Source organism: Manacus candei, unplaced genomic scaffold, assembly GCF_025592945.1.
Source record: "Manacus candei isolate 608988 ecotype Guabito, Panama unplaced genomic scaffold, ASM2559294v1 h1tg000029l, whole genome shotgun sequence".
Classification (NCBI taxonomy): domain Eukaryota; kingdom Metazoa; phylum Chordata; class Aves; order Passeriformes; family Pipridae; genus Manacus; species Manacus candei.
Window position 1 is genome coordinate 3,524,481 of NW_026138077.1, and position 24,083 is coordinate 3,548,563.

Below are 24,083 nucleotides of genomic sequence, written 5' to 3' on the forward strand. Positions count from 1 at the left end.
TTGGACTGTAGAAGACAGGCTTAGCATGACTTTAAGATGATTTCTTCTCAATTTTTTGATTTATTTTTCTACTACCAGGTCTGAGAGGGGCATCGTGGAACCAAAGGAACCCTGAGACATTTCAGAATCCCACATGTGTTGGGTCTGTCTGAGCTGGAGTTCATTTTCTCACTGCAGGCGTCACAGGGCTGTGCTTTGCATTGGGAGCTACAAAGGGGTTAATCACACCAGTGCTTTGGCAACTGCTGAGCAGGGCTGGTGCAGCATCTGCATTGTTGGCTTCGGCTTTGTCCCCTGAATCGGGGGCAAGATCATGGGAGGTGATACAGACAGGTCAGTTGAGCCAAATGGACCAAAGGGACATTGCAGAATATATGGCGTCAGCTGAGCTACAAGAGCTCAGGAAAGGAACAGGAAAGGGGAAAAATCCATTTTTTTACAATACATGCCCTCTGAAGGGCTTCTCTGTGTGGTGAAGCCCTGCTTCCCATGAAGTGGCCAGGTATCGCTGCTGACAGGAAGTAGAGAGAAAATCTTTTTATTTTCCTCTTCACTTCTGCATGCGCAAACTTTGGCTTTTGCTTTAGTAAAGTGCCTGATCTCAAGGTAGAAATAATTTTCCATCTTATTCTGTCTCTTCTGTCTGGCTGGGAAGGGCAGCAATAGAGCAGCTTGGTGGGCACCTGGCATCCAGGTAAGGTCAACCCACTGCAACATTGCAGGGTCTCATGGAACCAAAGGACTACTGGAAGACTGGGGGAACTCACGGAATCAAGTGGCCGTCGTGGCACTGCCCTGCGTCATAGAAGCAAATGTTCCCTGGGAAACTGCAGAAACCAGGGACTTAAGGGACATCATTGGGATGTGCGGGACCTCATGGAATTAAACAAACCGTGGGATATCTTTGGAACTTCATGGAATCAAAGGGATAAAACAAAAGAATTAAACCCCATGACCAGAAACCATTGGATCGAACATTTCTTTAATATGCCAGCTGGGGATTCATGGGGGTACTCTGCCTTGCATGAATCAAAGAATCAGTATAAATTTCGGAGTATAAATACGGTGATACTTGAAAGACCCTCCCCTTCACAAGCAGTCCAAAATTCTCTTATGGTTTTAGGGTCAAATAGCCTCTTGGATTTTATTCGTGGAGCAAGACTGCCATCTAGCGTCCATTTCTTCTGGGAGGGGCAGTCCTTTTCACAGAGTGGTCTTCTCCCTTAGCAGGCCTCGTAGCATCTCTGATTGATCTATCCGACCCCTAACCCCTAAACTAAATGCTTTAGGACCAACTAAGACGTGTCTTAGAACTTCCCATTTGCTTAAACAATGTATAATTGACTTTCTTCTTAACAGAACAATTTCTTATTAAACAAGTTTTCTGAGGCCTGTAAGCTAATTTCTTGAAGATGGGCATATGATACACTCTCTATTAGTTTCCATGTATCATCTACATTCTCTCTCCTACAACTAATTGTAGTCTTAAAAGAAAAGAAAAGACTGCTACCATGCCAAGAAAGCAAACCCCTTTGTTGATTAGGATTTTTATCTAAGAAAAACTTCTGATTTACAAAACCATTAAGAATGGAGATCCTCTCTCATTTCAGTGCCATTGTGACAATATGGGGCCTCATGTAACACATGGAACACAGAACACTGCACATTCCCAAGCAATCAAGGGGCCATTGTAACACTCCAGGGTCTCATGGAAGACGAAGGCCCCGCAGAGAGACCTCAAATCAGAGGTTTGGGCAATCCTCAACCAGAGGAAATTCAACAAGGGGAAGTGCCAGATTCTGTCCCTGTGATGGGGCAACCCCGAATGTCCGGACAGACTGGGAATGATATTCTGCATAGCAGCGCTGGAAAATGGCCTCTGGGGTCCTGGTGGATGGCCAGTTGGCCAAGAGTCAGTGGTACCCTGGCGGGGGCTCACTACTCGGTCACAGGAGGGTTTTCAGACACACGAGTCCTTCGCTTGCACACAGACACAGACAGTTCATGGCAGCAGGGGCAGTATCTCCTGGGGTTCCTGCTGCCACGCCAGGAGCCTGGATGCACCTAAGCCCTTGTGGGGTGCCACCTGCTCTGCCACTATCTGAGATGCCCCACCGCCTGAGAGATGGAAACGCGGAGCTCTGTCCAAGAGAAGCACATCCCAGAGCTGCACGCAAGGGCTTTGCCAGGATTTAGAACCGTAAATGCAATGTGACACCGAGACACTCTTTGTCCCACATAACTTCAAGGTCTCCCCAGGAGGTTGATGGCAATTGTTCTTGCTCATGGTCATCTCCCCACACCAACAGCAGGCGTGTGCTCAAGACTTGTCTGTGCAATGCAAACAGATACACGCTGTCTAGTTCTTCCGGTCTCTCCAAGGAAGGCAAAAGAATCTCTGTGTGCCGGGTGAGAAGCCAGTGCTGGAAGTTGTGGTTCTATTGTGAGTGCCAAGAGCGGATGGCAGGTCTGTGATGAATGCCCTGAGGAGATGACCTGGGTTTTCCAGTGCACATGGCAATAGATCACACCCTGCTTTGGTGGTCATTTATGTCCTACGGAGGTGACAGAGAATGAAAGAGAATGAAATTTTTGAATGTGCCTCTGAGTGCCCCTCAACCTGCTGCAAATGTGCAGATTCGAGTACATCCAGTTCAGGTGTGAGAGGCTGTTCCCTGGTCCTCTGAGCAAGAAGAGCTGGACGAGGGACACAGCAGAACTCGCTTACTGAGACTGCATCTCCATGAATCCCAAAGCAAGTGCGAGGGGTTATGCCACGTCCGAGTTTTCTCAGGGGAAGGTGTTTCTCAGATGCACTACCTCACCGTGGCACTGGTGGCACAGCCCCCGACAAAAACACAAGTGGTCTCTGTCCCTAGCAAAAGTGCTCCTACTGCTAGCAGGGATGTTCCACGGGAAAGACCAGGAGAGGTTGAGCCCTGAGGGCACTGAACTCGGAGGGATGTTCTGCCTCTCGTGCCCCTCGACCATTCTCGCAAGCCCAGCCTGGTCCCGCCGGTTCTACGGTGCAGAGCACGGACTGCCACCGCGCTGCCGCCGCTGTCGCCTGGCCTCCGCCTCCAAGCCAGCACCCGAGGAGAGCCCAAGAGGCGCCGGCACCTGTCCCAGCCCCGGGGCGGATTTGTCGGAAGAGGACAGGGGAGGAGGGAGAGGAAGGTAGAGGAGGTGGAGAGGAGACGGCCCGCCAGGAGTAGAGAGTCGGGACTGACGAGGACAGCGAGGCACCGGGAAGCGGATCGGCGGAGCGGGGCTGGTGGTGCTGGCCGCGGTTTTGATCTGTGCGCAGGGCTGGCGGCCGGAGACCGTAGGGGCCGGTGCAGCCCCCGGGGGTGGACGTGCATATTCCTCGAGGCTACCCTCCTGTCTGGTAGGTTCTTCACAAAGCTCTTCTCCCGAACTATCTTCCCAGCCCTCTCTCCCTCTGGTCCATAAAGAATTCCCTGGGAACACTCATCGCTTTTTTCTTTGTCGAGTCGTTATTCTTTCCTTGCTTTACTCTCTGTCCTTCAGTGAATTCGTGCAGTCCGACCCTCCACTTTCCGACTTTTCTTCCTCTCTTCGCTTGGCTTAATCCCGCAGCTTTCCATTCTTCAGTGACTTCACCAATCCACTTCTCTTTTCCGCTCACCTCTCTCCAGTAAATATTAATGGACATTTCAACTACTACACTCCTTTATATCCTCTTAAAATTCTTCTCCGTATTGGTTTGACTGCTGCTGTGCCCTTTGTTTTGGGAAAAAATATCCAGTGCAAAACCACTTCCGACGGCTTTTCTTCATCTCCCTGCCAGTGTCTGCAGGTAGAGCCCAGGTGCAGCAGGACCCATTGGTAGAGACCAGCGAGAGCAGTGAAATCACCAAGTGCTCAGACGCCAACATAAGAAACGGTGAATTTATCCATTCCTACAGGCAGCCCCCTGGTCACAGCCCCGAGCTTCTCGTACGCGCTGCTAAATGGTCCAGAGAGCTGCGGACGCCAACGGGGCGGCTGTGGGTGATGGGTGATGGTCTTTCCACCGTCCTCTGACTCTCCGGGCACCCTCATGGACACGAGTTGGGTATTAGCGCTTCTATTAAAACAGGGTTTCAGCCATACAAAGAGAACAGGCTTGAGTACCTGAATTTACCCCTGGCCTATCAAATCCTCATCTCACTAAACTTACTAATGCGTCAGATTCTGCTTCCAGGCTGCCTCTGGCACGACCTCCAGTTTCCTCCAGGCTGCCCAAATAGTTAGAGCTCTCTGTTTTCAGGACAATATTTCAGGTGTTCCCTAGTCTTCTGAGCAGGAGAAGTGACACAACTGGGATCTCATCACGGAGAATGTATCTCCATTGGTCCAAAGCGGGTGGGAGATGCCCTGCCGTGATTTCTCATGGGTAGGTGCTTCACCCATGCACTGTTTCGGCGTAGAACTGGTGCCACAGCCCAAGTCTAAAACTAAGGTGCTATTTGTCTCCAGCAGAAATGCTCCTGCTGACAGCTCCGCTCCCCACAGACGTCGATCGTTCTCCCGGTGTATCACAGCCCCCGTAAGCCATGGCCCACTGCAAACAGAGAGATTTGAATATGTTGCCAGCCGGGGAAAACTGGAAGTCGTGGCAGAGGCAGCCTGCAGGTTGAAAGGGATGCATTAATAAAGTTAGTGAGATGAGAGTTTGATAGACCTGGAGCAGCTTTGGAATGATCTCCTGATTTTCTTTAGAAAAGGAGAAATGTGTGACTGCAGAGAGAGCCGAGATATCTTTTGGTGGCAGCATGTGGAGGAGAGGACAGACGGAGAGGGATAGCGAAGTTGAAGTGGTGAGCAGAGAGAGAGAAGGAGACCTGAGTTTCTCTTCTATCCCTCTTTATTTCTTTAGAGAAGTAAGATCGCCTGGAGTGAACACATGAAAGACAGCAAGTACATGATCTGCAGCGATGTTTCTCTATTCAGTTGTATTCCCCCACGGGACCTGAAAAGGCAGTTGAATATTTCCTGGGAGGAAAAAGAATGCATTTATGAAAAGCTGGGATATAGAGAGGAGGTGTACCAGGCAGAAAGTGACGACGAGGTAGCCAAAATTCATGCTGAGACAAACCTGCCTGTTTGCCGAGTGTGTCAGAAATCTCCACCCTGTGCCGAGAGAAGAGAGTTGCCAGAAACGAATCTCTTAGAGGGGGAGTAAAGGAAACAGGAGGGCCGAGAAATGAACTGTACTTTCAGTACCTCAAATGCTCTCTTTGGGTTTCTCCCTCCCCAAGCAGCAACCCGTCTGGCTCCCCCAGCCGATGGCATTCTGAGCATTGCCTGGCTCTGGGGTCTCACTCATGGGCAGAGATTGTTCCCGGTCAGCTCGCAGTGCAGTCCTCCCCTCCCCAGTTGCAATCACCTGCTCTGCTGCACACCCACTGGTGTGCTTTTGGGAGTTCCGGGTTTCTACCCTTCTGCACCTTTCACATCTTCCCGTGCTGTCCTCAGCTCTCTGGGCTGCTTGCAGCTTCCTCGTGGAACACGTGTCTCCTCCGCTTCTGTGCCTTTTCCCCTGTCCTTCTTCATCTGCCTGGGAAGAATGCCTCTCTCCCAGCTCCCCGGGAAAGGGAGATGAGCCCTGCTGGGCAGCAACCCAGTGTCTCTACATTTGCCTTTCTCTTCTGCGAAAACGCAAAGTCTGAGAGGAACGTGGTTCCAGCAGGGCTGCTGGATATCCCAGCTCCAGTGATTTCAAGGAGAGCATATGCCCTAGGGAATGTACTGAGGGATGAGCAGGGAAAAGGATTAAGATCCTGACGCACATGCAGGGAGCACATAGGGCAACTGCCAGAGTGCTGCTTGCGAGTGGTGGGGCTCGGGAGAGCCCTGGCCCACCCAGGGCAGTTGAAGGTCTGGGGGCTTGTCAGATGGAGACCCACACACCCAGCCCTTCCCTAAACCAAGTCCAGAGGGATCCCAGGCACCCATCACACCACAGGAAACAGAGGTTTTCACATGCTTCCCAGGTGGAAGAGCATTATCGAGTTCACCCTCCTTATGTGCTCCTGAAAATTTTCTACCATCTTAAGTATCATAGGAGAGATAACACATTTAGAGGAAGCTGAGAATTCGGCATTTTTAATGAGAGGCTAATGAAGGATGGTCCTGCAACCATCCTTCCTGAGGCCAGGGCCACATGGCTGGAGGTCTCTCCTTTCTTACTACTTTGCTTTCCTCTCTCACCACCTCTAACGCTTGGTCTGGCTTGGTTGCACCTCACTCCTTCGCACTGTCTGCCTTCACAGCTTCTTCAGAACACGTCCGAGATGTAGTGTTCAGATCCTCGACGAGTGACACTCCAAATCTTGCGGACCCTTACTCTCTGTCTTTTCCACACTCCAGACAGGGCAAGAACCCCTCCTCCTGTCCAAAGAGAAAGATCTTCATGAACCAGAGAATCGCGGTTCCTGCCTGGAGTGGATCAGAGTAAACAGGAGACGATGCCTCAAGAGAAGCTAGGGACACACACGGCAGCTGACTGCAGGATGCCCAGATTTGCGCTGACCTGTGCTGTATAAATCACTTTGCACTCAGGCATTCTGTCGCAAGCCTGCGTTCTGTGTAGGAATGAAAAACCATGTTTTCATAGGGGTGCTAATTTGCTCTGCCGTAGAACCAATTAACCGAGTTTTGTTTCTAAGAGAATCCCCTGAAATCTCTGAAGACGACAGTGTCAATGAGTCCGTGCCCGCCAGGGCCCAGGAATACAGAGTCGCGTTTCCATGATGGGGTCCGGAGAACCAGAGGACGGCGGAAAGACCGTCTGCCGTCACCAAAAGCCACCCGTTGGCGCCCGCAGCTCTCTGGACGATTTAGCAGCGCGTACGAGGAGCTCGGGGCTGTGACCCGGGAGCTGCCGGTAGGAATGGATAAATTCACAGTTTCGTATGTTGGCGTCTGAGCACTTGGTGATTTCAGTGCTCTCGGTGGTCTCTACCAATGGGTCCTGCTGCACCTGGGCTCTACCTGCAGACACTGGCAGGGAGATGAAGAAAAGCCGTCGGAAGTGTTTTTGCACTGGATATTTTTTCCCAAAACAAAGGGCACAGCAGCAGTCAAGCCAATACGGAGAAGAATTTTAAGAGGATATAAAGGAGTGTAGTAGTTGAAATGTCCATTAATATTTACTGGAGAGAGGTGAGCGGAAAAGAGAAGTGGATTGGTGAAGTCACTGAAGAATGGAAAGCTGTGGGATTAAGCCAAGCGAAGAGAGGAAGAAAAGTCGGAAAGGGGAAGGACGGACTGCACGAATTCACTGAAGGACAGAGAATAAAGCAAGGAAAGAATAACGGCTCGACAAAGAAAAAAGCGATGAGTGTTCCCAGGGAATACTTTATGGACCAGAGGGAGGGAGGGCTGGGAAGATAGTTCGGGAGAAGAGCTTTGTGAAGAACCTACCAGACAGGAGGGCAACCTCGATGAATATGCACGTCCACCCCCGGGGGCTACACTGGCCCCTACGGTCTCCGGCCGCCAGCCCTGCGCACAGATCAAAACCGCGGCCAGTACCGCCAGCCCCGCTCCCCGACAGCGCCGCAGCCGCCGATCCGCATCCCGGCGTCTCTCTGCCCCCGCCAGCCCCGACTCTCTGCTCCTGGTGGGCCACATCCGCTCCGCCTCCCCTGCCTTCCTCTCCCTCCTCCCCTGTCCTCCTCCGACAAATCCGCCCCGGGGCTGGGACAGGTGCCGACGCCTCGCGGGCTCTCCTCGGGTGCTGGCTTGGAGGCGGAGGCCAGGCGACAGCGGTGGCAGCGCGGTGGCAGTCCGTGCTCTGCACCGTAGAACCGGCGGGACCAGGCTGGGCTTGCGAGAATGGTCGAGGGGCACGAGAGGCAGAACAACCCTCCGGGCTCAGTGCCCTCCGGGCTCAACCTCTCCTGGCCTTTCCGGTGGAACATCCCTGCTAGCAGTAGGAGCACTTTTGCTAGGGACAAAGAACACTTGTGGTTTTGTCGGGGGCTGTGGTACCAGTGCCACGGCGAGGCAGTGCATTGGAGAAACACCTTCCCCTGAGAAAACTCGAACTTGCTTTGGGATTCATGGAGATGCAGTCTCAGTAAGCGAGTTCTGTTGTGTCCCTCGTCCAGCTCTTCTTGCTCAGAGGACCAGGGAACAGCCTCTCACACCTGAACTGGATGTACTCGAATCTGCACATTTGCAGCAGGTTGAGGGGCACTCAGAGGCACATTTAAAAATTTCATTCTCTTTCCCATCTCTGTCACCTACGTAGGACATAAATGACCACCAAAACAGGGTGTGATCTATTGCCATGTGCACTGGAAAACCCAGGTCATCTCCTCAGGGCATTCATCACAGACCTGCCATCCGCTCTTGGCACTCACAATAGAACCACAACTTCCAGCACTGGCTTCTCACCCGGCCTTCCTTGGAGAGACCGGAAGAACTAGACAGCGTGTATCTGTTTGCATTGCACAGACAAGTCTTGAACACACGCCTGCTGTTGGTGTGGGGAGATGACCCTGAGCAAGAACAATTGCCATCAACCTCCTGGGGAGACCTTGAAGTCGTGTGAGACAAAGAGTGTCTCGGTGTCACATTGCATTTACGGTTCTAAATCCTGGCAAAGCCCATGCATGCAGCTCTGGGATGTGCTTCTCTTGGACAGAGCTCCGCGTTTCCATCTCTCAGGCGGTGGGGCATCTCAGATAGTGGCAGAGCAGGTGGCACCCCACAAGGGCTTAGGTGCATCCAGGCTCCTGGCGTGGCAGCAGGAACCCCAGGAGATACTGCCCCTGCTGCCATGAACTGTCTGTGTCTGTGTGCAAGCGAAGGACTCGTGTGTCTGAAAACCCTCCTGTGACCGAGCAGTGAGCCCCCGCCAGGGTACCACTGACTCTTGGCCAACTGGCCATCCACCAGGACCCCAGAGGCCATTTTCCAGCGCTGCTATGCAGAATATCATTCCCAGTCTGTCCGGACATTCGGGGTTGCCCCATCACAGGGACAGAATCTGGCACTTCCCCTTGTTGAATTTCCTCTGGTTGAGGATTGCCCAAACCTCTGATTTGAGGTCTCTCTGCGGGGCCTCCATCTTCCATGAGACCCTGGAGTGTTACAATGGCCCCTTGATTGCTTGGGAATGTGCAGTGTTCTGTGTTCCATGTGTTACATGAGGCCCCATATTGTCACAATGGCACTGAAATGAGAGAGGATCTCCATCCTTAATGGCTTCGTAAATCACAAGTTTTTCTTAGATAAAAATCCTAATCAACAAAGGGGTTTGCTTTCTTGGCATGGTAGCAGTTTTTCTTTTCTTTTAAGACTACAATTAGTTGTAGGAGAGAGAATGTAGATGATGCATGGAAACTAATAGAGAGTGTATCATATGCCCATCTTCAAGAAATTAGCTTACAGGCCTCAGAAAACTTGTTTAATAAGAGATTGTTCTGTTAAGAAGAAAGTCAATTATACATTGTTTAAGCAAATGGGAAGTTCTAAGACACGTCTTAGTTGGTCCTAAAGCATTTAGTTTACGGGTTAGGGGTCGGATAGATCAATCAGAGATGCTACGAGGCCTGCTAAGGGAGAAGACCACTCTGTGAAAAGGACTACCCCTCCCAGAAGAAATGGACGCTAGATGGCAGTCTTGCTCCACGAATAAAATCCAAGAGGCTATTTGACCCTAAAATCAGAAGAGAATTTTGGACTGTTTGTGAAGGGGAGGGTCTTTCAAGTATCACTGTATTTATTCTCCGAAATTTATACTGATTCTTTGATTCATGCAAGGCAGAGTACCCCCATGAATCCCCAGCTGGCATATTAAAGAAATGTTCGATCCAATGGTTTCTGGTCATGGGGTTTAATTCTTTTGTTTTATCCCTTTGATTCCATGAAGTTCCAAAGATATCCCACGGTTTGTTTAATTCCATGAGGTCCCGCACATCCCAATGATGTCCCTTAAGTCCCCGGTTTCTGTAGTTTCCCAGGGAACATTTGCTTCTATGATGCAGGGCAGTGCCACGACGGCCACTTGATTCCGTGAGTTCCCCCAGTCTCCCAGCAGTCCTTTGGTTCCATGAGACCCTGCAATGTTGCAGTGGGTTGACCTTACCTGGATGCCAGGTGCCCACCAAGCTGCTCTATTGCTGCCCTTCCCAGCCAGACAGAAGAGACAGAATAAGATGGAAAATTATTTCTACCTTGAGATCAGGCACTTTACTAAAGCAAAAGCCAAAGTTTGCGCATGCATAAGTGAAGAGGAAAATAAAAAGATTTTCTCTCTACTTCCTGTCAGCAGCGATACCTGGTCACTTCATGGGAAGCAGGGCTTCACCACCCAGAGAAGCCACTCAGAAGGCATGTATTGGAAAAAAATGGATTTTCCCCCTTTCCTGTTCCTTTCCTGAGCTCTTGTAGCTGAGCTGACGCCATATATTCTGCAATGTCCCTTTGGTCCATTTGGCTCAACTGACCTGTCTGTATCACCTCCCATGATCTTGCCCCCGATTCAGGGGACGAAGCCGACAATGCAGATGCTGCACCAGCCCTGCTCAGCAGTTGCCAAAGCACTGGTGTGATTAACCCCTTTGTAGCTCCCAATGCAAAGCACAGCCCTGTGACGCCTGCAGTGAGAAAATGAACTCCAGCTCAGACAGACCCAACACATGTGGGATTCTGAAATGTCTCAGGGTTCCTTTGGTTCCACGATGCCCCTCTCAGACCTGGCAGTAGAAAAATAAATCAAAAAATTGAGAAGAAATCATCTTAAAGTCATGCTAAGCCTTTCTTCTACAGTCCAGAATCTATATATGTGTGACTGCAGATACTTGGGATGAGGGTAGATGCTCAGAGGAATTCATGGGTTTGATCTAGGAAACCTGTCCCAAAGTTTTCACTGCCTTTTCCTCCTTGGACATTTCCTGATGCCCGGAAGAAGCTCATGTCCAAGAGCAGCTCCATCCCCCACTTCCTCCTCCTGGCTGCAGCTCTTGCACTTCTGCTTCTTCCTGGGCATCTCCCTGGCTGCCCTCCTGGGCAACGGCCTCATCCTCAGCGCCGTAGCCTGCCACCATCACCTGCACACCCCCCAGGGACTTCTTCCTGCTCCACCTCTCCCTCACACACCCGGGCTGCATCTGCACCACTCTCCCCAAAGCCATGGCCAATTCCCTCTGGAACACCAGGGGCATGTCCTACTCAGGATGAGCTGCACAGGTGTTTTTTGCTTTTCTTCTTGATCACAGCGGAGCTTGCCCTTCTCACCATCATGTCCTATGACCGCTACATGGCCATCTGCAAAGCCCTTCACTACAGGACCCTCCTGGGCAGCAGAGCTTGTGCCCACGTGGCAGCAACTGCCTGGGCCACTGGGAAGCAGGTGTAGCCCTGAGGCTGCAGGAGTTGCCGCCTGAGCTGATGATCTCCTGAGCAGTCCAGACATGCAGTCACTGTCCCTGTCCTCTATTGCCTCCCTTGCTGCAGGACCAGAAACGACTGTGCTGCTCTGCTGGGCTGGGGCGGGGCAGGGAGATGGGGGGACCAGGGAGGGGCTGGTCTGGGCAGTTCCAGTGACTAGAAAACCCCAATGTTCATCTGAAGTGTAGGAGTGGGCAGGGTGGGAGCATTACAGGGCTGAGGTGGCTCCAGGCTCTGGGAGTGGTAGCAGGAGCCCAGGGAGACACTGCCCCTGCTGCAATGAACTGCCTGTGTGTGTGCCAGGGAAGGACTCGTGTCTCTGAACACCCCCGTGTGTGCATCAGTCCAGCTCAGGGTTGGACACCTCTCAGAGCCCTGACACATTTCTCTGGGTGACTCCAGGAAAACCCCCGCTGTGCCAGGGAGTTACCAGATCCTTTGCTGTCACCCTCCTGGTGTCCTGTGTAATGATGAAACTAGAAAAGGTGATCATCGTACCCTGGTAATTTTCTAAGAGGAGAAATGTCACTGCTGGAAAGAAGTGTCACTGCTGGAAAGAAGTGTCCCTGAAGAGGTGAGAAGAGGGAACATCATTGTTTCCTTCAGTCTGTTCCACAGCAGGTTCCCCTGGAGCCCCAGGGACACCTGCGGGGAACCCAGAGGGGCAGAGAAAGGGCTGCCTTTGGCTCTTGCTGTGCTGCTCAGCTGGGCCGGGCTCCTGGCACACAGGGAAATCCTGGCAAGCGGGCAGCACTGCAGAGAGACAGCTCTGCCCAGGAGCAGCTCCTCTGCACAGCCCAGCAGGGCCGAGGGCACTGCCTGTAGGCACGAGAGAAGAGAAGAAAGGCAAAGGGAGGTTAAAGGCAGCAGAAAGATGGGAGGTGTTCAACTGAGACACAACTTGGGGACACAACTTCACATTCCTCTGCAGAGTGAGTCTACAGGTGCAGGGCAATGTCGCTTGTGTTCCTGGAGGAATCTCCTAAAGCTACCACATCCCACAGCCTTGCACATCTGTCAGGACTCTCCCAGTTTCTCTGTTGCGCCGGAGGAGGATGTTCTCCAGGGCAGGCCTTCGATGCAGCACCGTCAGAGGGACAGCGCAGGTGGGCTCCTTCTCCCAGGGATGGTTGCGGGCTGGGAAGGTGGGGGTGCAGCCAGGGATGCCCGGGGCTGTCCTGCAGAGCAGGGTCCCTGTGCTCCGGGGTTCTTTGTGCCAGGGCAGGGACTTTGCTTTTCTCAGTCAGTGTTTTCAGTTTCCTACTCCTGAGGAATCTCGGGGTTGAGAAATGGAAAAGGAGCTCCCATGTTGGACAAGTCACTGAGACTCCTGAGCTGTAACTTGGAATGCACAAGTGCTTCTGTAAGCAACTTCCTAAAGTGCTTTCGGCCTCTGCTCTGCTTTTGACAGAAGCAGCATCACTTCTACTGGACCCATCTGTTTTTTCTTTATCTGCCCTTTTCCACCTGCAAAAAGAAAAGTTGCCCAGTCAGTGCGCTGCAAACAGGCAGGTTTCTCTCAGGCCACAGTGAGTGCACAGACATTCGGATGGAGTGGTGACAGGGAAGTCATGAATGGATTTCTGATGTTGAGTCTACTGTTTTGAAATCAGAAAATGTGGTGTTGAAGTCATCGTTAGCCTTTGAGAGGGAAACAGGAGAAAAATCGGATAAATTTGTTGCTAAAAATGAGCTGCTTCAAACTGAGGTTGACCACCTTCAAAGTCTTGTTAAAATTTGGTTGATTATGAAACAGTCAACGCACGGATTACCCCCATCAATACTAGACAATGCCCGCAGTAGAAAGGCATAAAGCCCTCCCAGCCCCTCCAGGAACCCTCAAATCCCATCCCGGTCCCACAGGACACTCCCAACTTCCCCTTAAACCCTCCGAGGCCCCCAGACTGCCTCCCAGACCCACAAAAACCCACAAGATGCCCCCAAACCCCTCCCAGTTACCTCCAGGCCACCCAGAACCTTTCAAACCCTCTCCTAGTTGCCCCCTTCCCCTTGAGTATGCCCCCAAACTCTCTCCCAGTTCCTTCCCACATCCCCGACGATTCCCCAAAACCCCTCACAGCTGCCCCAATCTCCCCAACCTCCCTCCCAAACCCCCAAACTCCCCCAAACACCTTCCCACTTACCCCCACGACCTCCAAGCCCTTCTCAGCCTCCCCATTCCTTCCCAAAGCCCCTCCCAGTTGCCGGCCCGTCCCCCAGGCTCGGGTGAGGAGGTGCCCCAGGCTGACGGGCCCGCCCAGACAGGGGCGGTTCCAGCAGCATGTCAGGAGCCACCCCCTGCCCCGAAAGCTCCCGCCCGCCCTGGAGCCACCTCAGCTGCCCCTGCAGGGGAGAAATCCAGGCCGGAGCAGAGCAGGGGGCAGGGCCGGGCTGGGACCTCGATGGACAGGGGCACTGGGAGAGCAGGGGAGAGACCGGGATGGGCTGAGAGGGCACTGGGAGAGCAGGGGAGACACTGGGATGGGCTGAGGGGGCACTGGGAGGGAGAGGGGAAAGTTTTTTGTCCCTTTCCTGGGCACTTGAACACCCTCTGCACCCCCGTTCCCGGCCGTGCCGGCTGTCCTTCCCCCCCAAGCCATGAACAGGTTTTGGGGCTCCCTCGTGGGTCGCAGCCAATAGAACGGCTCTGCTGGAATGACGTCATTGCCAAATTCTGCTGGGTCCCTGTCCTTGTGCCGGTGAGTCACCCAATAGAACGTGGAAACTTCCGCGGGGGCTGCCGGGAGGGAGCGGGGCGGTGATGGCGGGGGAGGGGAGGATCGGGATTGAACCCGATTGGTCCCGATCGATCCCGGCCCCAGGGTCTCCCCCCGCCGCGCTGTTTTTCACGTGCGGCCCCAACGAGGCCATGGTGGTGTGGGGTGAGTTCAGGGGGTCCGGGGGCTCCTGGTGACCCCTCCGATTTAGAAACTAAACCCTGACATCTTTGTCTTTGCCAAAGATGTGTGTGAAAGGGCAGTGCTGTTGCAAAGCAGTGTTGAGCTTCACATTGGGTGACTTGGCAGCTTCCTCTGCATCACCCATGCACCCTGGGTTTCTTTGAAAAGTACTTTTGACTCCAAATGTGACAACACATTAGCCTGTAGGACATCCTGTCCCCAAATGGATAACTGTAAATATTAATAATAAAAAAGTGACCCCCTCCATTATTCAAGAAAAGCTTGTATCTCTGTCCTAAAAGCATCCAAGGGTCACGTCCCCCAGTTTTCTATCTGACAAGGGTTTGGAGGGGCTGCTTTGTGCAGGGAACCCTTTGGGGGCCCCTTGCACATGGGTAGGGCTGCACTCTGGGGGTGTGGGGCTTTGGTTCTTTGGTTGCCAGGGGCCACTGTGAGTCACTGAGCCGGGGTGGGGACAATGGGCAGGGCTGGCTGGGACAGGCTGTGGCACCTGTGACATAAAAGGGAAGTGTCCCCGTGGGGCAGCTCTGCAGGGCCCATCAGGGGATGCTGCCCAGTGCAGCCTGTGCTGTGGGGAGCACGCACACAGGGAGAGGCTGGGCCGGACGAGGGCCGGGGCAGCAAGGCCGCCCCAGGGAGTGGGTTCTGCCCCTGCCTGCAGGGCCCAGCCCCTGGCAGGAGCGCCTTGGGTAGGGCCCGGTGCTGCTGCTGGGGCAGGGGGTGAGGCCTTGCCGCCTGCCAGCTGCCTGGGCCCCTGTCCTTGCTGCGCCACATCCCCGAGGCTCCATCCCCGCTCCCCCAGCGCCAGCTCCCTCCTTCCCAGCCCCAACCAAGCCCTTCTCTGTGTCCTCCTGCAGGCCATGGCTTTCACAACATTCCTTTGGGTGCTTGTGCAAAGCATCATCCAGTCCCTGCAGGCGGTCGGGGAGGGGCTGCACAAGACTCAGTGAGCTTGGAGGTCTTTTCCAAGCTGAAGGACTCTTGGATTCTGTGATTGTGTGCTGGATTCAGCTGGGTCCGTGTTAGCAGCATTAGTTTGCTCCCAAAGTTTCCTCGCTGTCAGCTCTTGTGGCCTAAGGCTTGAGCTCCTTTAACTCCTTGTGCTGAGCTACTGATGGGAAAGAAGAGGCCTCTGCGAGCAGATTCCTGGTGTTCCCTGTAGAACAGTGAGGGAGAAGGTGTAGTCAAGTGGGAAGAGGAGTACTGTTTGTGTGTGGCCTCCTATGTGGCCTTGGCGCCTTTGAGGGGCTTGAAGGAGAAAAGAGCTTTGTTAAAGTGAGAAGTGAAATAGTGTGTTGGCTGTTCTCTCTGCAGGGAGAAGCTGTCGGTGGGGGAGGGGTCACCGAGTGGGGGAGAGGCCGTAAAGTGGGGGAGGGGCCCCAGAGTGGGAGAGGGGTCCCAGAATGGGGGAGGGGTCACAGAGTGGGGGAGGAGCCACAGAGTGGGGGAGGGTCCATAAAGTGGGGGAAGGGTCTGAGAGTGTGGGAGGGGCCATAAAGTGGAGGAGGGACCATCGAGTGGGGGAGGGGTCAGAGAGTGGGGGAGGGGCCATGAAGTGGGAGAGGGGTCACAGAGTGGGGGAGGGGCTACAGAATGGGGTAGGGGCCACAGAATGGGGAAGGGGCCATAAAGTGTGGGAGGGGCCACGGGGTGGGGCAGGGGTCACAGCCTGGACTCGGGGGGTCAGGGCAGTGACCTCGGGGAGGGGGAGGGGTCAGGGCATGGGGTAGGGGTCTCACCTGATCCCGGGGCTATCGGGGCCATGGCGGGGCCGAACCTGGTGGGGACACCCAAGTTTTTCCCAAATTTCCCCTCATTTTTCCCAGTTTTTCATCCATTTCTCCCAAATTTCCCACTCTTTCCCCAATTTTCCCCCCATTTCCCCCATTTTTCCCAAATTTCCCCATTTTTCTCAGTTTTTCCCCATTTTTTTTCCAAATTCCTTCCATTGTTCCCAAATTTCCCTCATTTTTTCCCATTTTCCCCAAATTTCCCCCCATTTTCCCAACTTTCCCCAATTTTTCATCCAATTTTACCCAAATTCCCCCATTTTTTTCTCAATTCACCCCATTTTTCCCAAATTTCCCCATTTTCCCCAAATTCTGCCATTTTTTCCCAATTTTTCCCTAAATTTCCCCTAATTTTTCCCAATTATCCCCCATTTTTCCTGATTTTTCACCCGTTTTCCCCAAATTTCTTAGTTTTTTCCCAATTTTCCCTCCATTTCCCCTCAAAATCCCCCATTTCCCCAAATTTCTGACTTTTTCCCCAAAATTTCCCCCGTTTGTCCACATTTTCCCGGATTTTCCCCCAGTTTTCCTAAATTTCCCCCCATTTTTCCCCATTTTTATCAATTTTCCCCAAATTTCCCACTTTTTTCTCAAATTTTCCCCCATTTTTCCCAATTTTTCATTGGTGTTCACCAAATTTCCCACTTTTTTCCCCAATTTTTCCCCATTTTCCCCAAAATTCCTGGTTTTTTCCCCCTATTTTTTCCCACTGGGGAAATTTGGGAAATTTGGAAAACTGGGGACCCAAAAATCCAAGAAAATGTGGGGAAATGGGGGAAAAATGTGGGGGAAATCTGGAGAAAAATCTGTGAAAATGTGGGAAAAATGGGGGGCAAATCAGGAAAATGGTGAAAAATGTGGGAAAATGTGGGAAAATGGGGCAATTGCGGAAAATTCTGGGAAAAATGTGAGAAAAATCCGGGGAAATGGGGAAAACTGGGGGAAAATGTGGAAAATTCTGGGGAAAATGGGGAAAAATATGGGAAAATATGGAAAAATGAAGAAAAAAGGGGGAAAATGGGGAAAAATGTGTGAAAATCTGGGGAAAATGTGGGAAAAATGGGGGGAAAATCTGGGAAAATGGGGGGAAATGGAGAAAAAATCCGGGAAAATGGGGAAAAAATTGGGAAAAAACTGGGAAAATTGGGGAAAATTGGGAAAAAACCTGGTAAATTCTGGGGAAAATGGGAGAAAATGTGGGAAAAATGTGGAAAAAATGGGGGGGAAAGGGGAAAAAATGGGAAAAATCTTGGAAAATAGGGAAAAAATGGGGGGAAAATGGGGAATATTCTGGGAAAATCTGGAAATATGGGGAAAAAAATCTGAGAAAAATGGGGAAAAATCTGGGAAAAATGGGGGAAAATGAGGAAAAATCTGGAAAATGTGGGAAAAATCATGGAAAATGGGGGGAAATTGGGAAAAAATCCGGGGAAATGTGGGAAAAAAAGGGGGGAAATCTGGGAAAATGGGGAAAATAATCGGGAAAAAATCTGGGAAAAAATGGGGAAAATGAGGAAAAATCTGGGGAACTAGGGAGAAAATCTGGGAAAATGTGGGAAAAACTTTGGGAAAATGTGGTAAAATGGGGAAAAATCAGAGAAAATGGGGGCGAAATGGGGAAAAATCTGGGGAAAATGGGGAAAAATCTGGGAAAATGAGAAAAACTTGAGAAAAACTGAGGGAAAATGGGGGAAAATGAGGAAAAATGTGTGAAAATGGGAAAAAATGGGAAAAAAATCTGGAAAAATGGGGAAAATCGGGAAAAATCAAGAAAAATGTGGGAAAATGTGGGAAAATGTGGGAAAATCTGGAAGAAAATCTGGAAGAAAATCTTGAGAAAAATCTGAGAAAATGTGGGAAAAATGGGAAAAAATGTGGGAAAAATGTGGGAAAATGTGGGAAATTCTGGGAAAAGTGGAGGAAAAATCTGGGAAAAATCCGGGAAAATGGGGAAAAAACTAGGGAAAAATCTGGGAAGATCTGGGAGAAATCTGGGAAAATGGGGACAAACTGGGGGGGGGAATGCTGGAAATTCTGGGAAAAATGGGGGGAAATGGAGAAAAATGGGAAAAAATCCCAGAAAATGGGGGAAAATGGGGAAAGATTTAAAAAAATGGGAAAAAATGTTGGGAAAATCTGGGAAAAATGAGGAAAAATCTGGGAAAATCTGGGAAAAATGAGGAAAAATCTGGGAAAATGTGGAAAAAATGGGAGAAAATCCAGGAAATGGGGAAAATTGGGGAAAGATAAAAAAATTTTGGAAAAATGGGGAAAATATGGGAAATTGTGGGAAAAATCCAGGAAAATGGGGGAAAAAATCTGGGCAAATCTGGGAAAAATGTGAGAAAAAATCGGGGAAAATGTGGAAAAAATGGGAAAAATATCTGGGAAAATCTGGAGAAAAATGTGTGAAAATGTGTGAAAACGTGGGAAAAATGTGGAAAAACTGGGTTAAACTGGGAGGAACTGGGAGAAACTGGGCCAGAGGGAAAGGGATGTTGCCATGGAAATGTGAGCCCGCCCCTCCCCCACCCGGCCCAGGACCCACGGGGGGGGGGGAACTGGGTTAAACTGGGACATACTGGGAGGCACTGGGGGGGACACTGGGAGTTACTGGGAGCTACTGGAAGCTACTGGGGGGGTCACTGGGGTTACTGGGATGGACACTGGGGTTACTGGGAGCTACTGGGGGGGTCACTGGGGTTTACTGGGAGTTACTGGGAGCTACTGGGGGGCTTACTGGGAGTTACTGGGAGCTACTGGGGTGGACACTGGGGTTACTGGGAGTTACTGGGATGGACACTAGGATTCCTGGGAGTTAGTGGGAGCTACTGCGATAGACACTGGGGTTACTGGGAGCTACTAGGAGCTACTGGGGGGGTCACTGGGGTTACTGGGGAGGTCATTGGAGATACCGGAGGCATTACTGGGGTTACTGGGAGCTACTGGGAGCCACTGGGAGCGGCCCATCCCCCTCCCTCCCCAAGGTCACTCCAAGGACACGGAGGGGGGGAGGGGGGGAAGCCCTGCCCCCTCCCAGTCCCTCCCAGTCCCTCCCAGTTCCCTCCCAGTCCCTCCCAGTACCTGAACTGGTCACACTGGGAGTGGCTCCAGGTCCCCCCTCCAGTTTGGGCCCCCGGGGCTATTTTTGGGACCCGGTGACATCACGGGGGGGGGAGGGGCCTCGAGGGAGCGGCCCCGCCCCTCTCCCTTCCCAGTACAGACCAGTAAGGGACCAGTAACGGTCCCAGTGGGGGGGGAAGGGGAAGGAGGGAACACTGAGGGTGGGGATGGAGCAGGATGGTCCTTGAGCGTGGGGGAAGGGCAGGAGGTTCCCTGAGGGTGGGGGAAGGGCAGGACCGTCCCTGAGGGTGTGGGAGGGGCAGGAATGACCCCGAGGTGGGGGGAGGGGCAGTAGGGTCCTGAGGGTTGGGGAGGGGCAGGGAGGGACCCCGAAAGTGAAGGAGGGGCCCTGAGGGTCCCTGAGGGTGGGGGAAGGGTAGGAAGCTCCCCGAGGGTGGGGGAGGGGCAGGAGAGTCTCTGAGGTTGGGGGAGGGGTCCTGAGGGCCCCTGAAGGTGGGGGAGGGGCAGGGAGGGCCCCTGAGAGTGGGGGAGGGGTAGAAGGTTCACTGGGGGGAGGGGAAGGAAGGGACCCTGAGGGTGGGGGAGGGACAGGAGGGACCCTTAGGGTTGGGGAGGTGCAGGAAGGGGGGGGAGTGGCTTTGGGTGGGCCCTTAAAGGTGGGGGGAGGGGCTGAAAGTGGGTCCATCATCTGGAGGGGACATGCCCACCCAAAACCCAGTAAGTCCCAGTTGAGCTCCCAGTTCAGGGAGGGGGAGAGGATGCAAAAGACACGCCCACTTGCAGAGGCTATGGCCACCTTGGGATGGGACACGCCCACCAGGGAGAGACCACGCCCACCTAAAGAAGGGACACGCCCACCCCCAAACCACTAAGTCCCAGCTGAGTTCTGCCTTAACTGGTCCTTACTGGTCCCACCACCCCATTCCGCGTTCCAGTGACCCGTACTGGTCCATACTGGTTTATACTGGTCTATCCTGGTTTATACTGGTCTGTACTGGTCTGACCCTGATGGAGATGCTGAAGTGCTCCCAACCCCCTTAACTGGTCCTTACTGGTCCCACTGCCCCATTCCCCATTCCAATGACCCGTACCGGTCTGTACTGGTTTATACTGGTCTATACCGGTCTATACCAGTCCATACTGGTCTATACTGGTTTATACTGGTCTGTACTGGTCTGACCTTGACGGAGATAATGAAGTGCCCCCAACACCCTTAACTGGTCCTTACTGATCCCACCACCCCATTCCCTGTTTCAGTGACCCGTACTGGTTTATATCGGTTTATACTGCTCTACACTGGTTTATACTGGTCTATACTGGTCCATACTGGTGTGTACCGGTCTGTACTGGTCTGACCTTGATGGAGATGCTGAAGTGCCCCCAACCCCCTTAACTTGTCCTTACTGGTCCCACCACCCTGCTCGCTGTTCTAGTGACCTGTACTGGTCCATACTGGTCCATACTGGTCCGTACTGGTTTTTTACTGGTCTATACTGGTCTACACTGGTCTATACTGGTCTACACTGGTCTATACTGGTCTATAATGGTCTGACGTTGATGGAGATGCTGAAGTGCCCCCAAGCCCCTTAACTGGTCCTTATCGGTCCCACTGCCCCATTCCCCATTCCAGTGACCCATATTGGTCTATACTGGTCCATACTGGTTTATACTGGTCTATACCGATCTATACTGGTCTATGCTGCTCTGTACTGGTCTGACCTTGATGGAGATGCTGAAGTGCCCCCAACCCCCTTAACTGGTCCTTACTGGTCCCACCGCCCTGCTCCCCATTCCATTGACCCATAGTGGGTCGTGGTGGCAAGAACCCCAGCAGGAGCCAGGTGGGGTCTTCCTGCCATTGGATGAGTGCTCTGGGAGGTCAGGGCTGCTCACAGATCCAGATCACAGCAGCACATTTCCAAGAGCACTGTCAAATGGGAAGGGCAAAGCACAATTATTAGGAAGGAATGGAGCTTTTCTCAGTCAGTGTTTCCAGTTTCCTACTCCTGAGGAATCTGGGGGTTGAGAAATGGAAAAGAAACTCTCATGTTGGACAAGTCACTGAGACTCCTGAGCTGTAACTTGGAATGCACAAGTGCTTCTGTAAGCAACTTCCTAAAGTGCTTTCGGTCTCTGCTCTGCTTTTGACAGAAGCAGCATCACTTCTGCTGGACCCATCTGTTTTTTCTTTATCTGCCCTTTTCCACCTGCCTGAGGTTTCTCTCAGGTCAAAGTGAGAGCACAGACATTTGGATGGAGTGCTGACAGGGAAGTCATGAATGGATTTCTGATGTTGAGTCTACTGTTTTGAAATCAGAAAATGTGGTGTTGAAGTCATCGTTAGCCTTTGAGAGGGAAACAGGAGAAAAATCGGATAAACTTGTTGCTAAAAATGAGCTGCTTCAAACTGAGGTTGACCACCTTCAAAGTCTTGTTGCGCCAGAGTGCAGAGAGAAAACTGTTGCTAAAAAAACAGGCTCCTGGTTTGGTCAGGCAACTTCATAAACCAGTGTCTTACCCTGGCATTGAGACTTGGGAAACCACAGAGAACCCTGATTCTAAGTCTCAGGAGAGAAAGAAACAAGGAGAATTTGAAGTTCAACTGATGTTTCTAGAGTCTCCCAGCTTTCCTCACATTAATGAAAATAGACTGAGTGATCCCTGTGATAATGAACAAAGGGAGGATTCTTCTTTACCTCCCTCAATTTCCTTTGTGCCTGATACTGAATCCACTAAAAACCCTTGGACTCAAAAAAAGAACCCAACCCAGAAAACAACTCAATTCATTCTGATTCAAGTGGTTAAAGAGCAGAAGCATTATGGCGATAAACCTGGACAAATTAAAAGCCAACCAGTGAAATCCTATCAATATATCACATACCTTGGGATTCCACTTTGTTCTCATCAACAGTTAATACAATTTCCAATGGATATGGGGACAAAATGTTGGCAGCCAAATGCCAAAGATGGGATTAAAACCCAGACGAAAAAGAATTAAAATCACTGGAGAAAAAGAAGAAACCAGTCTTCAACCAAGAGCTTCACCCTGTTACTGTTTTGTTGATATTACCTTTTTGCTTTTTATTCTAATAATCATATTGTATGTTAAAATTTGGATGATTATGAAACAGTCAGCTCACTGATTACCCCCATCAATACTAGACGATGCCTGCAGTATACACCCATCCCAGCCCCTCCAGGAGCCCTCAAATCCCATCCTGGTCCCACAGGACACTCCCAACTTCCCCTCAAACACTCCGAGGCCCCCAGATTGACTCCCAGATCCAGAAAACTCTTGCTGCCTGCCCATGGAGTGCCCAGTGTGGCCCACCAACTGCACCACAAAGCCAAAGCTTCCAGGCTTTCTTTCCTGGGAATTAGGGCTGTTGTTTCCTGTTTTCAGCCATGCCTCCCAACTGATAGCCCAACTCCCAAACTGCTAGCATGCCTGTTGATACGGAATTGTTAAAATAAACCTTACCAGTTGTCCTAGTTAGGACAGCTGAGATCAGTTCATCATGGTGGGTGTAACCCAAAACTGTATTCTATAGCCTTCCATGTCATTTCCCAGAAACTAGACTATTGTTGTCAATAGACTATTCGCACCCTCTGCCCATAGAGCCTGACTCCTCAGGCTATAAACTAGGTGTTAAGAGGCCTGTGAGATAGGAGGATGTTTCTGTCCTCACACCCTTTGTGGAACTCCCCGCCCTGAGGGGAGCACTGAACATTCCTGCCTGAACTGGAGGATATATAATCTTGGAGTTTTGGAACATTTTTCAACCCACTCGTGGGATCCAGAGGAAGGCTGCATCTCATCGCTCTCAACCAGACTTAGACCACCACTGGACTGCGATCACCAGTTCTGGCCAGACTGCAGCAGTTCTCCCACCAGCAGGTTCTTCCCCTCTCCCTTTACTTTGGAATCAAACAGGGCCCAAGGAACACCACTTTGTTCAGGCCCCAGGGCACTGGGTTATACATTTGGGTTTTTGTGGGTTGAGACCAATTGTTGGTTTGTATTATTGTACTTACTGTATCATTTTAATAAATTGTTATTCTGACTTATAATCTCTCCTTTGAGTTGAGTTCATTCCCCCTGCTGGTTAACTTTTAAACCAGCACACCAGTGTATGTTTTCAGACACCGATTATTTAGTGTCGTTTCACTTTAATCCAGCCCAAGGGAATTATTAATAAAAACCTGAGTTACCCCCTCTCCCCTTTTCCTGGGGCGGGTTGTAACACCAATCAGCACTGACTCCGCCCAGTAGGCATAGCAAAGGAAGTTTCCTTTTGGTTTAGGGTGTAGTGTTAGGGTTAGGGTTAGGGTTTAGGGTTAGGGTTAGGGTTTAGGGTTAGGGTTAGGGTTAGGGTTAGGGTTAGGTTTTGAGTTAGGGTTAGGGTTAGGAAATTTAGGGTTAGAGTTAGAGTTAGCAAAAGTTAGGGTTAGGGTTAGGGTTAGGTTTAGGGTTAGCAAAAGACAGGGTTACTGTTAGGGTTAGGGTTAGGGTTAGGGGTATGGGTAAGGGTTAGGGTTAGGAAGAATTTGTCTCAGTGCGCGATCTAACAATCGCGGTTTTAGCCCATTCTGGACACGCAGCGGTGCCCAATAAGCCCCTCTCAGGCTATAAGCCCGATTCACTGCCCACCGCTGTCAGAATCTTTTGCTTTTTCTCTTAGGTCTCTGCTTTTGCTGTTGCTATTCTGTTGCGTGTCTGGCAGAATACCCACCGCTGTCCAGTATGTACTCTGCTTCTATAGAGCACTGTCCCCCAACCCCAACATTAAAAGAGAGACTGGAAGCTATGCGCAAACCCTGTTCCCTAAACCTAACCCTAACCAAGAGACTGCAAACTATGCGCAAACCTTTCTCCCTA

The 24,083-nt window shown here is 51.5% G+C and overlaps 1 protein-coding gene and 1 long non-coding RNA gene across 2 annotated transcripts in view; both read right to left on the reverse strand.

Annotated features, from left to right (window-relative positions):
* Window positions 1-16,853, reverse strand: part of LOC127472625 (uncharacterized) — a 56,973-nt gene extending 40,120 nt beyond the window's left edge. The window contains exon 1 of the long non-coding RNA XR_007905090.1: window positions 16,070-16,853. This is a non-coding gene — a long non-coding RNA (uncharacterized LOC127472625). The remainder of the gene's footprint in view (window positions 1-16,069) is intronic.
* The window catches only part of LOC127472624 (uncharacterized), an 86,949-nt gene that overhangs the window by 56,682 nt on the left and 6,184 nt on the right, over window positions 1-24,083 (reverse strand). Inside the window, exon 2 of the mRNA XM_051791134.1 lies at window positions 17,286-17,420. Within this exon, the coding sequence (XP_051647094.1) occupies window positions 17,286-17,420 (135 nt within the window). The remainder of the gene's footprint in view (window positions 1-17,285; window positions 17,421-24,083) is intronic.